Genomic DNA, 12,849 nt, shown 5'->3' with positions numbered 1-12,849 from the left:
TGTTTGCTTGCCTGCATGGACTTTTTAGGAATATAGACCTAAGATTGATCATCTTAAGATCGATCGTCTCAGAGAAAAAAAAAAAATCTCAAGATTAAAACAATGCCCTGCAGTATATTTTTATAATCTGTTACTTTTTCCCATTTAACTCTTAGATGATGAAGCTTAGTAGCAGCAGAGTGTACAAGCCTGAGTTTGCAAGTTGAAATCCAAGATACTGAAAAAGATGTAGCAAGATTTTCTCTCCCTTGTGAAATAATTCAAGGAACCAAAAAACGTGAAACCATATTAAAAGCCAAAAAACAAAAAGCTTTGAAACTTGTGCCACACGGCTCGTTGATATTATACCATTCAGATATGCATGTTTTTTGTCTCTATCGAACATCACCATGTGACTCTTGCGAGATACTATCTCCTAAAATTTTGGACTTGCATGTATTTATGTGATCTTAAAACCAACAAGAGTTCCGCTTGCCATGTGACTTGAGATCTAGACCTTGTTTCGATGCATGTTGTCGTGAATCACGGGTCTATGCGTAGGCTACTGTGATTTTTTTTGCTTTTTTTGGTACATATGCTACTGTTCTTCAAGACAATTTCTCATTCATACATGCAGCTAGATATTTGCTTTCTTTCTCATTCACACACAAAACCAATCCCTTATGTTTGACAAAATTAGCAACAAATCTAAGCATATGAAAGCAAATATCTAGCTGCATGTATGAAGAGCCTTAGGTTTGTGTGTGCAGAAATGTCTTAGTTTGTATTAGTTTCCTTTTTACTCTTGTTTTCTATTATGTTGGAAGGGCCTTGGGTAAATGCAATGACTTCAACTTCAGATTGCAATTACATATAAAGAGCTAATAAAAAAAGTAACATTGGATTATGTACTATCCAACATCAAAACCAGGACAATGCTACCTTTCTATCTCAACATCTATGAAGAGAGTATTGTGTTAAAATATTTGCAGAAGAAGACGAAAACAAAAGAGAAAAAGAAAGAGAGAGAATTAATTTTATTTTTCTGTTCCATTATATTCGATACATCTCAGAAATTTTATATACTCGTGTACATACTCTATATAAAGAAAATAATATAGGTTGATATATTGATCACGCTAACAAAACAAAAATATTATAGGTGATACAAGTTGTCATGTAATTTTTAAAATTATTTTAGTAAATAATGCTAATATATACCATCCACATACTGGAGTCAGTACCAAGAAAAGCTTATGTTCACGAGGCACCATTTACCAGCACAAAGTATGTGATTAAGAAGCAAGAGGACAGCAAAGCTGGCACACAAGTGACCCATCAGGGACTACGAGCAATTACTTCAAAAAACATGGGAGATTGCTAACTTGAAAACATGTTGTTTATATGGAATCAGGGCTGTCCGTTGAATACTTTCTAATCCCATTCATTCATGTGCCATTCAAGCAATAGGCACAAAATGATCGACACATCCCTGCTTTCAAATCAAAGGTTGGTCGAGATGTGACAAAATGATCTAAGCTCAGAATGCTGACAAATAACATATTGAAACCTAACAAATAACCTAAAAGCTTCCAAGAGACAATGGATGGCAACCTGTCAAGATTGTCTCTGTAAAATTTGAATGCTGCACTTCGAATTTGGATCAAAGATTGGACCACAAAGCCACCAGTTTCGTGCACGAGGAGCATTGTAATATACCGACGTTTCTTGTCCCTTAAGAAGCTGTTTTCTGATTTTTTTTCTCAGTTCCATAGATTTCAGCCACTGATCCAACTGGCCACATCCTTTCCATATATGTCCTTTGATTCTGACTCGACCATTGATGCATCACCTATACCAATTCTTCGATCTTGACTTCCAAGGATCCAAATGGCGTCACGCAGACTATGACATATGATAGTGCAAATGCTTATGTAGCCAAGTTGGTAAAAGCCTCTTCTTATCTTACGTTCAGAGGGAGGTCTCATTAGTTCGAATAGCAGAACTAGTGCACAGAGCCTAACCTATCTATATCCTGTTTTGGTTTATAGCAATTTCTACAACTAGGGATAAGAATGGTTTTCTTTTTGATGCAATACTAGTCCAGCAGCAGCAGACTAGAACAAGGTTTTCAAGGTATGGGCAAGCTTCACTAGGATGAAGACAGTATTGGAGATTCGGAGAATAGTCCCAAATGATGAATTGCCTACATAGACAAAGTGTGGGTCGCCATTCTAGCCACTTCCTGTCCAACTCCATCCACCTTATCGCCATGGTTGGAACTATCACCACCATCCTGCCACTGCCTTCGCCATAACTCCTCACATGATCAATCGCTAGAATTTTAATAAATTGAGATGGGGGTGGTTGGATGATGGAAATGGACTTGGAATTATGGGTGCATTGTTTTCTTTCTGCCCCTCAATCTTACCACTACCTAAATAGAGCAAACCTCCACCAGAGTTCATCAAGGAAATGAAGGTTGCAAAGGGTTACATAATAAAAAATGAGCTCTTAGTAAGCTGTTCTTTTAGTGTATGTTTTTTTTTTTTTTAAAGTAGATATGTTAATTAACCATTTGATTCCAAAAGTTTAGCTGTGAATGGATCAGTTTTGTAACTCGGACTAAACTATATTAGCCTATTAGGTGTATGCAAAAGCACATCAATTATTTTGTGATGTGACTCATTTACTATGTTTTGGGTGACCCACAAGTTTCATAATTCTGATCAAGTTGTTGATAGCTCCGTCAGATTGGATATTTAGCAAGTACAGACATAATCTTTCTGCTAAGGACTGAATCTCATTAAATGCATTGCATGGATGGTAATGGTAGCATGTGCTACTCTGTCCTACAAATAGCTTATAAATGCATCTTACTTGAACTTGTCCCATAACACTGGATGTATAAAAAATGCACCTAACCCCATCAATCAAACTAGCAAAAGGATACTAGCCAAGTGCTATTGCTTGATATACAGAGCAAACTTTGGGGATTTTTTCATCTAAATTGCCCGTTCGGCCACACCTTTCATGGTACATGTCATGTTGGGAATTTGAAATTTATACAACAATAATAGAATCCAAGCAAAGAGAGAAAATACCATGGAAAAAGGTGCAAACATGGGAGTCCGAGAAGCCAGATTTTTGCATAAACTATTTTGTTGCGCTGCTTACAAGGCACTTGTTTATAAGTATGTTACTATATCTCATGTGTATCGCCTATGCATTTCTTTAGTCATAATGAATTTTAAGCCTACAATTTTCCTTGAATCGTAGTCTGTTGGGGACGTGATAATCAAGTCTCCATCAAATAAATCCTTAATTGCAAATCGACAAATCTAATTAGTAATTAGTGGTTATTGCATGCACGAATGCATCAAGCTGTGCTATTTCAAATTTGACCCCTCTTAGATGTCCAAGCTAATATATTTTCAAAGAAGGACCTTCGACGTAATGTGCCGAGGCCTTGCCAGTATATCGGTGGTTGACTAACTGCATTATACAAGATAGGGATGGCAGTGATGAAAGTGACATCGATAGTTTGGGACTGCAGGGGACCAGGAAATTAACTTCTATTAATGAGATCATTAATTCTTTTCTCTGCATTCTTGTTTTAATGATTTCTTTTATAGAACTGCTATCGGAACGAGCAGTGCATACTTAATAAAGTTATGTTAAGTGTGTTGATAGGCATACATATCCTATCATGATGAAGTTTATCCATATAGGCTTATTTAAGTACTCAAAATTTATCCAGCAAATAATCGATGTGGAATTAAACATACGCCCGCACGGATCTTCACATACTCTCTCTGTTTAAGTTTGAACGTCCTCGTCGAACTAACGATTAAAATCAATTCAAATCTAGTCACAAGCATCACGATCGATCCGTGGTTAGCCCCAATAAATCTATGTTGCAGTGTCTCTTAGTCCACTTAAGTTATGGGTCGGGTTCACTTTGATACCATTTGCAACAACTCAGGACCTCACCCAACATGATCAGTCAGAAAGTTATTGAGTTTCTTGATCCTATATAAGTACCCAAGATCTACCCAACGAATAATCGATATGCGATTAAACACACGCTCGCACGAGTCCTCAAATATTCCTCCTATTAAGCACCAACATCGTTGTCGGGCTAAGAATTTATATCTATGCAAATCTAATCACAAACACCACGATCGGCTCGTGGTCAGCCCTAATAAATCCGTGCTACATTATCTCGTAATCCATATAGATTATGAGTGGGGTCTGCTCTGATACTATTTGTAACAACTAAAAACCTCACCTAAAAGAACTAGCCGAAAGGTAATATTTGAATTTCTTAATCTTATATAAGTATCCAAGATGTATCTAATAAATAACCGATGTGAAACTAAATATATGTCCGCATGAATTTTTATACAAACAAAGATATCCTTTGATAGAATAACTTTCATTTCAGGCTTTGAGACACATGCCTAACAAATCATTCGGTTGTCATACATAAGTTTTAGCGTCCAGGACGATTTTGCTCTTAATAATTGTTGCTTTAAATCATGGACATTGGTTGGTGGAGAATTAAGCAGTTGGATATGCTTTGATATGGAGGGTTGTATTTTTGTTTACCTAATTCTTTTTTGTGAGAGAGAAAAAGGAAGGCTGCCTCCGGAGTAGTAAGAGAAAACTGACAAACTTTATTTGTGAGAGGTCCATGGTTTTCCTCTGGTTTCAATCTCATCAGGCTTCTCTAGCCTGTTGATAATTTAGGTCCTGTAGATACTCGTACAACATCTCCTATTCATAGATCTGCGCCTACCTTTATATAGTTAGATACGAAATTATCAATCTTTGAAACAAGGATTAGAACCTCCAACCCCAACATATTTCACAAAAAGAGTGGTAAGAAAAAGGGCAGAAGTAAAAGAAAAAAAAAAAAAAAGAGGATCTATCAAGACTGATATTTCGCTCGATGGGAAACTTTCTTGTTTTCACAACGCAGCAGATCAAACACTCATCAATGCATCCTTATAAATATGGCTTTAAAAACCCCCAAAGTTTATATATTAGCAAAAGATGATGGTTGTTCCATAAGATAAGAAAATTATGTTAAAAATATTTTATCTAAAAATTACTATATCATTATTTTATAATAGTATTATAAAATAATAATTTATTAAAATAAATTTAGAAGATTGGAAAAAAAGCTTGCCTCAATCAAAGCGTGTGATATACACTATCCTAAGAAAGTGATTTGCCCCCTACGTGCAGGTTTGCAGCGATTTTATCTCTAAGGTACAATAATCCGGCTTAACCTGATACTTCTCTAACGATCACAATCGCTAAAGAGGCTCGACCCGACCGGCTCCTTCAGTTGCCCAAAAAAGATAAAAAGATATATAACAAAAAATTGAAAAGTAAAATAACTCTGTCTGTAGAAGAAACTCTCAGAAGATAGAGTACCAATGAGAGACAAAAAAATGGGATTGGATCATAATTAATCTTAAAGAAGTTTATTTATAGACTCTATCAGAAAGACCGAAGAGACGCAATAATTTCGAAGATACGTAATTTTTCTGAAATACCATATTTTTGGAAACCAACGTTCTCTTTCGAATAATCACAACTCTTCTGAATGAGACATCTCACAGAAGAATATTTTAAATTATATAAAACAATTAAAGGTTAAGAGATAAAAAAATTTTAATTTTTTAAAATTAAAACTCTAACAAATTGAACCATTTGTCAAAATATATTACTATGCTAAGTATTATTTTTTTTGTCAAATGCATTATATGTACAAATTAGTGAAGACGTCTTTATTATAGTGACAGCTTAAATAGTATTTGGATGAAAGGCATCCAGTAAGCCTTGACTAGATATTAACCAACTCCATCTCCAAAACTGCACTTGGCCGCAAGACTCAAATCATATAGTTTTAGGCAAGTCTGGATGTTTATAATGATAATTTCATCCAGAGGATTGTGGCAGAATATTTTTTGTTTCCTTTCTATAAAGATGTGGCTTAAAACAAGTTATTTGAACCACCAATTCCCTTACCAAAAACGAAAAAGGAACTACTAGATAAGAACAATTATTTTTTCCCAAATGGAATGCTTAAAATATGTTTCAAAGTCTTGTATGGTTGCAATTTTTAAAAAAATAATATTATATATTGAAAAGTATAACTTTAGAATTATCAAATATTTATGGACCACATTAAATGCGAGATTACATAAGTTTATGTTAGGTAATAATCATAACTTCTTCATATGCCACTAAAGACTTCATATACATAAGCTTTATGATTTTTTTTAACGATGAAATAGAATTAATTTTTTTTTTTTGCATGAATACTTTTCTAAAAATTTAAATTTTCATAAATATTTTTTTAAAAAAACATCAATTTGGATGGCATTTTATATAGCTAATCATATGGAATCTATCTGAAGAAATTCTATGGCTGTTCCATGGTCCAAATTTTCAGATTTTTACCAAAAAAATAATCTAGCAATAACTACGACACTAGATCTATCTGAAAGAATACTATGGCTGGTCTATCATCTAAATTTTCAGATTCCTACATATGTAGATATAGTAAAATAGTGTTTTTTTTAACCAAAAAAAATAGTGAGTGCGATGCAAACAAAAGTATGGTGGGCCAATAAGATGAATCCTTTTTCATTTGGCTCCATCTTAGAGACCTAAATCCAATGCTCTACCTTGATGCAAAACTAGGAGAAAAATTTAATCCGAGTACTATAAGAAATTGCTTCCATAGTTATTTTACATGAATAATCTTTCACCATTTTATATGAAATAGTTATTTATATTTTCACTATTTTCTGAAGAATAATTTTAAGTGCCTAAAATAATAATAAAGGTAATTTTAAGCATGCAAAGCCATTAAATGCGGTACGTCCAGCTCCACCTACCCTCTTTTGTTTTAAGTAGGATCCTCCATAATTTAATGCCATGAGTAACTGAACATGGCAGACACTGCCCTTTGCATTTTCCAATCCAAATTCCAAGTGTCCAAACTTCCCCCAGCTTTCCAACGTGGATATTCCTTTTTACCCAGCCGTTGGTGACCACACGGAAACGTTATTTATACCCACCGGAAGTGACCGTAGCCTTCCACGCCATTTATTAAACGCCCGACCGCCCTTCCCTTGGCTCCCCGAGTTCCAAGGACCCGAGGCGGTGCGGCACTGCGCCTTTCTGGCTCCCATCGCCGCCTCCCCAATGGACGTCCGCCGGAGATTCCCCCAGAGCGCAGCGGCCGCCAACACGGAGGATACTTCCTCCGTCGGCGGCCGGATCCAGGCGTCGGATGCCCTCCCGCTTCCTATCCGGCACACGAATCTCCTCTTCTCCGCCCTCTTCGCGGCCTCGCTCGTCTTCCTGATGCGGCGGTGGCGCGAGAAGATCCGATCGTCGATGCCGCTCCACGTCGTCGGCCTCACCGAGCTCCTCGCCATCGTCGGCCTCGTCGCCTCTCTCATCTACCTCATCTCCTTCTTCGGTATCACCTTCGTCCAGTCCATCGTCTCCTCCCACGACGAGGACGACTTCCTCCTCACCCCCGCCCCCACCGCTGCCTCTCCAGCCGCCGCCCCAACCCCCGCCCCCGCCCCCGCCGCCGCCCCCTGCCCCCTCCTCTGCGATGGCTCCCCTGCCCCCGGGAAAATGCCGGCCGTCACCGAGGAGGACGAGGAGATCATCTTCTCCGTCGTTGCCGGCAAGACTCCCTCCTACATTCTCGAATCCAAGCTCGGAGACTGCCGCCACGCCGCCGGGATCCGGCGGGAGGCGCTCAGGAGGATGACCGGAAGATCCCTGGAAGGGCTCCCGCTCGATGGATTCGACTACGGGGCGATTCTAGGGCAGTGCTGCGAGCTCCCGGTGGGCTACGTCCAGTTGCCGGTGGGGATCGCCGGGCCGCTGGCGCTCGACGGAAGGCAGTACTACGTGCCGATGGCCACCACCGAGGGGTGCCTCGTGGCGAGCACTAACAGGGGGTGCAAGGCCATTGCGGAGTCCGGCGGCGCCGCGAGCGTGGTTCTGAGGGACGCGATGACGCGGGCACCGGCGGTGAGGCTGCCGTCGGCGAGGAGGGCCGCGGAGCTCAAGGCCTTCTTGGAAGAGCCGAGCAATTTCGAGACTCTCTCTTTGGTGTTCAACAGGTAGGCTCTCCTTTTGTCCATTTCTTTGTTTGTTCCGATGCCAGCTTTGAATTCTTTGCGTTTCTTTCGCGTTTTGCGGACTCAAGGTTGGATCTTGCTTGGAGAGTCCTTGGAGTTTCTTTTGTTTGCCATAGCTAAAGAGATCGCCTTTTTCTTTTTCAGTGTTGGTTTCTTTGTTATTTTTAAGTGTCTGAGTATTGTATTGGGGATGTCTGAGTTATGTTCGTCGATTGGCTTCTGTGGTATTTCTGTTGTGTTTCCTTTTTGTTGTCTTTTTCATAATCGAGACTGATCTTTTGTTTGCTTTTTTACAGTTTTCTATTCTTTCTTTGTTTTATTGCAATCTTTTCTGTATGAGTTGTGGAATTACTTTATGTTAACATGTTTGTACTTTCTGTTGATGGTTGTATCCTTTCAAATAATTTACCGTTGGTTTTCCATGGTTTCCATGAAGGCTCGCTTAAGTTTTTCTCATGTTAATGGAGTATTTTCTTGTCGTTTTTTACTGCAAGTTGATATTGCAGAACGACTCTTCCCCCTCGTTTCACACCATCTGTGTGATATATATATATATATATGAAAGGAAAAAAAAAATCTTAAGTGGTAATTTTCGTGCGTTCTAATCTTTTTTGCGTCGTTTTGCCGACGCGTTTCCTCTTATACAAGCTGATTCATGCATTGCAGAGGTTTAAATCTCCATTTTTCCCTAAATATTTGCAGGTCCAGCAGATTTGCGCGGCTCCAGGGGATCCAATGTGCGCTTGCTGGGAGGAACCTCTACATGAGATTTAGCTGCAGCACTGGAGATGCGATGGGGATGAACATGGTGTCAAAGGGTGTCCAGAATGTCTTGGATTATCTGCAGGGTGACTTCCCAGACATGGACGTGATCAGCCTATCTGGTTAGATCTTTTGGCTTGACTAAGCTCTCACTTGTTCACTTTTTTTCTGGTTCAAGTTTCTTTTAGTTTGAATTAGCAACAGATGAAGAAGTTAACGGTGAACTCCAAAACAATATCATACTGGATGGATAGTCACGGTTTTTAGAGAATTTGCTTCAGATATTTTCTCTAAATTACTGATTTTGATACCTGACTGTTGTTATAATAAGGCACATGATTGTGTTTCCACTTTCTACAATTCTTATGTGATCGATTACTAAGGGAAAAAATAAGAACAAGAAAACCTCATGTGATGGGTAGAATTCTGTGTTTATGCTCATGTTTATTATGTCTGCTTTCATGTAACTTTATGTAATTTGCTGAGATGTAATATGTCAAATTTTTCCCCCCATGCTGTTGGAACTTAGTTGTCGATCTCTAGTTGTAGTCCTATATTTTACAGCCAGTGTCTATGGCAAAACTCTTTTAAGTGATTCAGCGAGATCTTCTCATGGTAATTGTGGCATGGGGTCTAGGCTTGTAGTTGTAGCTCATCCATGTTGTGTTGAGATTGCGACAGCATCTTGTTGGTATATCTTTATATCATGGTTCTCGTATCCGGCCGCTAACATTGAGATCCAGCGGATTTTAGTCCAACTATTGAGGACCTGTTTGTGTCCATATGGTTAAAATTATTTTGTCGATATCTGTTCACGTCGTGGTTCTTGACTTATTCCACCATGCACCTCGAAATTTAGGAGATGTTAGTTCACCAATTAGGTGACTCTAAATCCCTATCTGGTTCGCTTATGTGGTTTTGCTCATGGGAATGAACCCAGCTAGTGTCAAATGAAGTAACTTCCTATTATCAGTGGGAAAACTTTAAACTTGAAATGCCTATTTCAATTTTGCCTTTCTGTTGGATCCTAATGTTTCTCTTGGCACCTACCAGGTAATTTCTGTTCCGACAAAAAGCCAGCTGCCGTGAATTGGATTGGAGGACGGGGCAAATCGGTAGTTTGTGAGGCAACCATCAAGGAGGATGTGGTAAAGAAAGTTCTCAAGACCACCGTGCCAGCACTCGTGGAACTCAACATGATCAAGAACCTCGCCGGATCTGCTGTGGCTGGGGCTCTCGGGGGGTTCAATGCTCATGCCAGCAACATCGTGTCTGCTATCTTCATAGCCACAGGCCAGGATCCTGCACAGAATGTGGAGAGTTCCCACTGTATCACCATGATGGAAGCTCTGAATGATGGAAAGGATCTTCACATCTCTGTGACCATGCCATCCATCGAGGTAATTCCGATATCCTGTTCTTTCCTCCTTACATTGATTAATCTGTTGCAGTTATCTCATGTCCCTGCATGTTGCTTCAAATTCCACCATCATTGGCAATGTTTTTGTTTACCTGAAAATCACACTCTCTTTTCAATTATTGGACATACAGGATTCTGCTACATTACAAGTTCTTAATTTCTATGGTGTTTGTTGACAAGACCACAACCATTATGTCATGCAGCAACTTAATCTTCTCATTCTCTATCTTATCTTTGTCATTCTTCCTAATTAGGAACATAATCATTTTTAAACCTCTTTTGGTTTGGTTGGGAGTAGATCTTCTAGTTCATTTAAAATTACTGACTCATTTACTTCTGTACGCAACTTGATCGGTATCTCCATTTATACATAAAGTTCTTTTTCCGATGGTGTTTTATTACAGGTTGGCACAGTTGGTGGTGGGACTCAGCTTGCCTCTCAGGCAGCCTGCTTGGACCTACTTGGTGTCAAGGGTGCAAGCTTGGAGTCACCTGGGGCAAACGCTAGGCTTTTGGCCGCCATTGTAGCAGGTGCTGTTCTAGCTGGAGAGCTCTCTCTTCTGTCGGCCCTTGCTGCTGGCCAGCTTGTGAAGAGCCACATGAAGTACAACAGATCCAGCAAAGATATATCCAAGGCTTCCCAATAAAGGAACTTTCGTAGATAGATCCTCCCAGAGGGACAAAATCTCAAAAAATCACAAAAAAAAGGGTTGTAATAAAATTCCCCTTAGAATGTGAACGTAGCTCATGGTAAAACCCAATCAGATAAAACTGTCTTCGTTTTCCCTCTTATTTTGTGGGTTTTGTACTTTGTCAGCTGCCATCTGTCCGCATCAGAGAGAACTCATTTTCTAAGCTGCCTTCTGCTGGGAACCATGTTATTGATCTACCTAACATCCATGGCTTTTGTACTACATGACTAGAAATCATTTGCATGGAGCTTGAAGGCCTTGCTGTATTTCCTATGTATAGGACCTTTTCAATAACTAGAAGTGGAGTCGCTCTGTGGAATCTAGTTTTTTGTATTTGGTACCTGTTATTTGTTCTCTTGGTTAACCTTTTGCATGATGGAGGATGTCTTCCTGGCCTCTTGCGGTGGATGGATTCACAGCAAATTAATGAAATCTGACAAATATACTGTTACATTATATGTCGAAAGTAAGGCAAGATTCTAACGAGCGATCAAAGCACGGGGACATGGAACTACTTTAACAAGGTGGGGGGCGACTTTTGCTTGGCTTGCTCGGTTCATGAAGCTGAGTAGGCCTTTATTGGCTCGAGGATCCATACACTGCAAACTATGAGTGAATGATCAACATTTGAGGAATGCTTTTGATTTAATTTTGGATTATTCTTATGACCAGTAAGGTGGTCGATGAAACATATCGAACATTAGCAGAAAGGTGGCATGAGTTGGGCATTGAAGGACAGTTTTTTCCTCTGGAATTTGGAGCGAGGTTGTTGGATCAAGGATCCAGCTAAGTTGGTGAGGTATAGTATCTGCATTGGCAGGCTGTGTCTTGATTAAGTTCCAGTTGTTCCAACCACCTTCTCGGAGGCTTCACTCTATTATGCAGCACTCCCAGAATACAAGTTTTGAGAGAGATCTTGTGAGCGATTCTGAGCCAGCTAGAAATCGGTCATGCTGTGGGAAGAAATTTACAAAATTATGGATATGGGTGGCAAGTTATGATCCAACCCATCAATCTAACCTGCGAACGATCCACTTTAAGAAGATTTGGATTTGATATAAACAGATTCCAGTCGTATACGGATCAATCTATCTAGAGCTATTTATTAAATGGGGTGGGTCTATGTTTAGACCTTTGATCCATTTAATCCATTTTGAACCGTTTAATAATTGGGTCGAATCATTATCCGACCTATTTAATCTGTTTAACTTGTTTAAAACTTTCTTAATCTGACTTGTCTAACCTGTTTAAATTCATTTAACGTACTAAAAGCCTATTTAACCTATTAACCTAATACGATTTATTTAATAAATAAGTTATATAAGTCAGGTCGGATTATCTATTTAATAAACAAATGGAATTTGAGTTTACGAATTTTTAAGCCCACTCACATCCGACCCGACCTAATTGCCACCTCTAATTATAGATGGGGTGCTACTACGTAGTTGCATGGTCTTTTGTCTCTTATCTGTACTGGATACAGTAGTGCAGGCATACATATTAATCAGTACGGTAGGTGGACATTTTGGAAGGACAGGAAAGAGTAATAAGCAGAGCAGCTAAATTTGGTTCCTCATACTAGGCTCGGCAAGATTAAAGTGGTCTCAGAAACATGTACAAAGACTGAACATGGAAGGAAACAATCGAGAAAAACATTTGCATAAAGATGATATTCTTAATAAATACCTATTTATTTTCATATATCTCCTCATATTCCTATATTTTAGCAGTCTCCAATAACATAAATCAACATGCAGCAAGGGGCGTTAGTTGGACCAGCATCCCCTCCAGTTACTTCCAGCAAGTAGGG

At 39.2% G+C, this 12,849-nt stretch overlaps 1 protein-coding gene across 1 annotated transcript; it reads left to right on the top strand.

Moving 5' to 3' along the window:
• Window positions 1–6,961: 6,961 nt before the first annotated feature.
• Window positions 6,962–11,362, top strand: LOC103713865 (3-hydroxy-3-methylglutaryl-coenzyme A reductase 3-like). Its single transcript, XM_039131376.3, has 4 exons — window positions 6,962–8,147; window positions 8,868–9,049; window positions 9,981–10,327; window positions 10,752–11,362. Exons 1-4 carry the CDS (start codon window positions 7,207–7,209, stop codon window positions 10,992–10,994), a joined length of 1,713 nt encoding a protein of 570 aa, XP_038987304.3. The 5' UTR covers window positions 6,962–7,206; the 3' UTR covers window positions 10,995–11,362.
• Window positions 11,363–12,849: the final 1,487 nt, after the last annotated feature.

The sequence above is a fragment of the Phoenix dactylifera genome, chromosome 18, assembly GCF_051530095.1.
Source record: "Phoenix dactylifera cultivar Ajwa chromosome 18, Ajwa_hap1_PhDact_Kaust_v1.1, whole genome shotgun sequence".
NCBI lineage: Eukaryota > Viridiplantae > Streptophyta > Magnoliopsida > Arecales > Arecaceae > Phoenix > Phoenix dactylifera.
The sequence above is the reverse complement of the archived record's forward strand: the minus strand, read 5'-3'. Positions and strand labels throughout refer to the sequence as shown.

What these genes read in the sequence shown, in the direction of transcription:
- LOC103713865 (XM_039131376.3), top strand. Translation starts at nt 7,207, where the DNA reads ATGGACGTCCGCCGGAGATTCCCCCAGAGCGCAGCGGCCGCCAACACG. An exon ending in CTCTCTTTGGTGTTCAACAG is followed by an intron (nt 8,148 to 8,867) that starts GTAGGCTCTCCT and finishes AAATATTTGCAG; the next exon opens with GTCCAGCAGATTTGCGCGGC. An exon ending in TGACCATGCCATCCATCGAG is followed by an intron (nt 10,328 to 10,751) that starts GTAATTCCGATA and finishes GTTTTATTACAG; the next exon opens with GTTGGCACAGTTGGTGGTGG.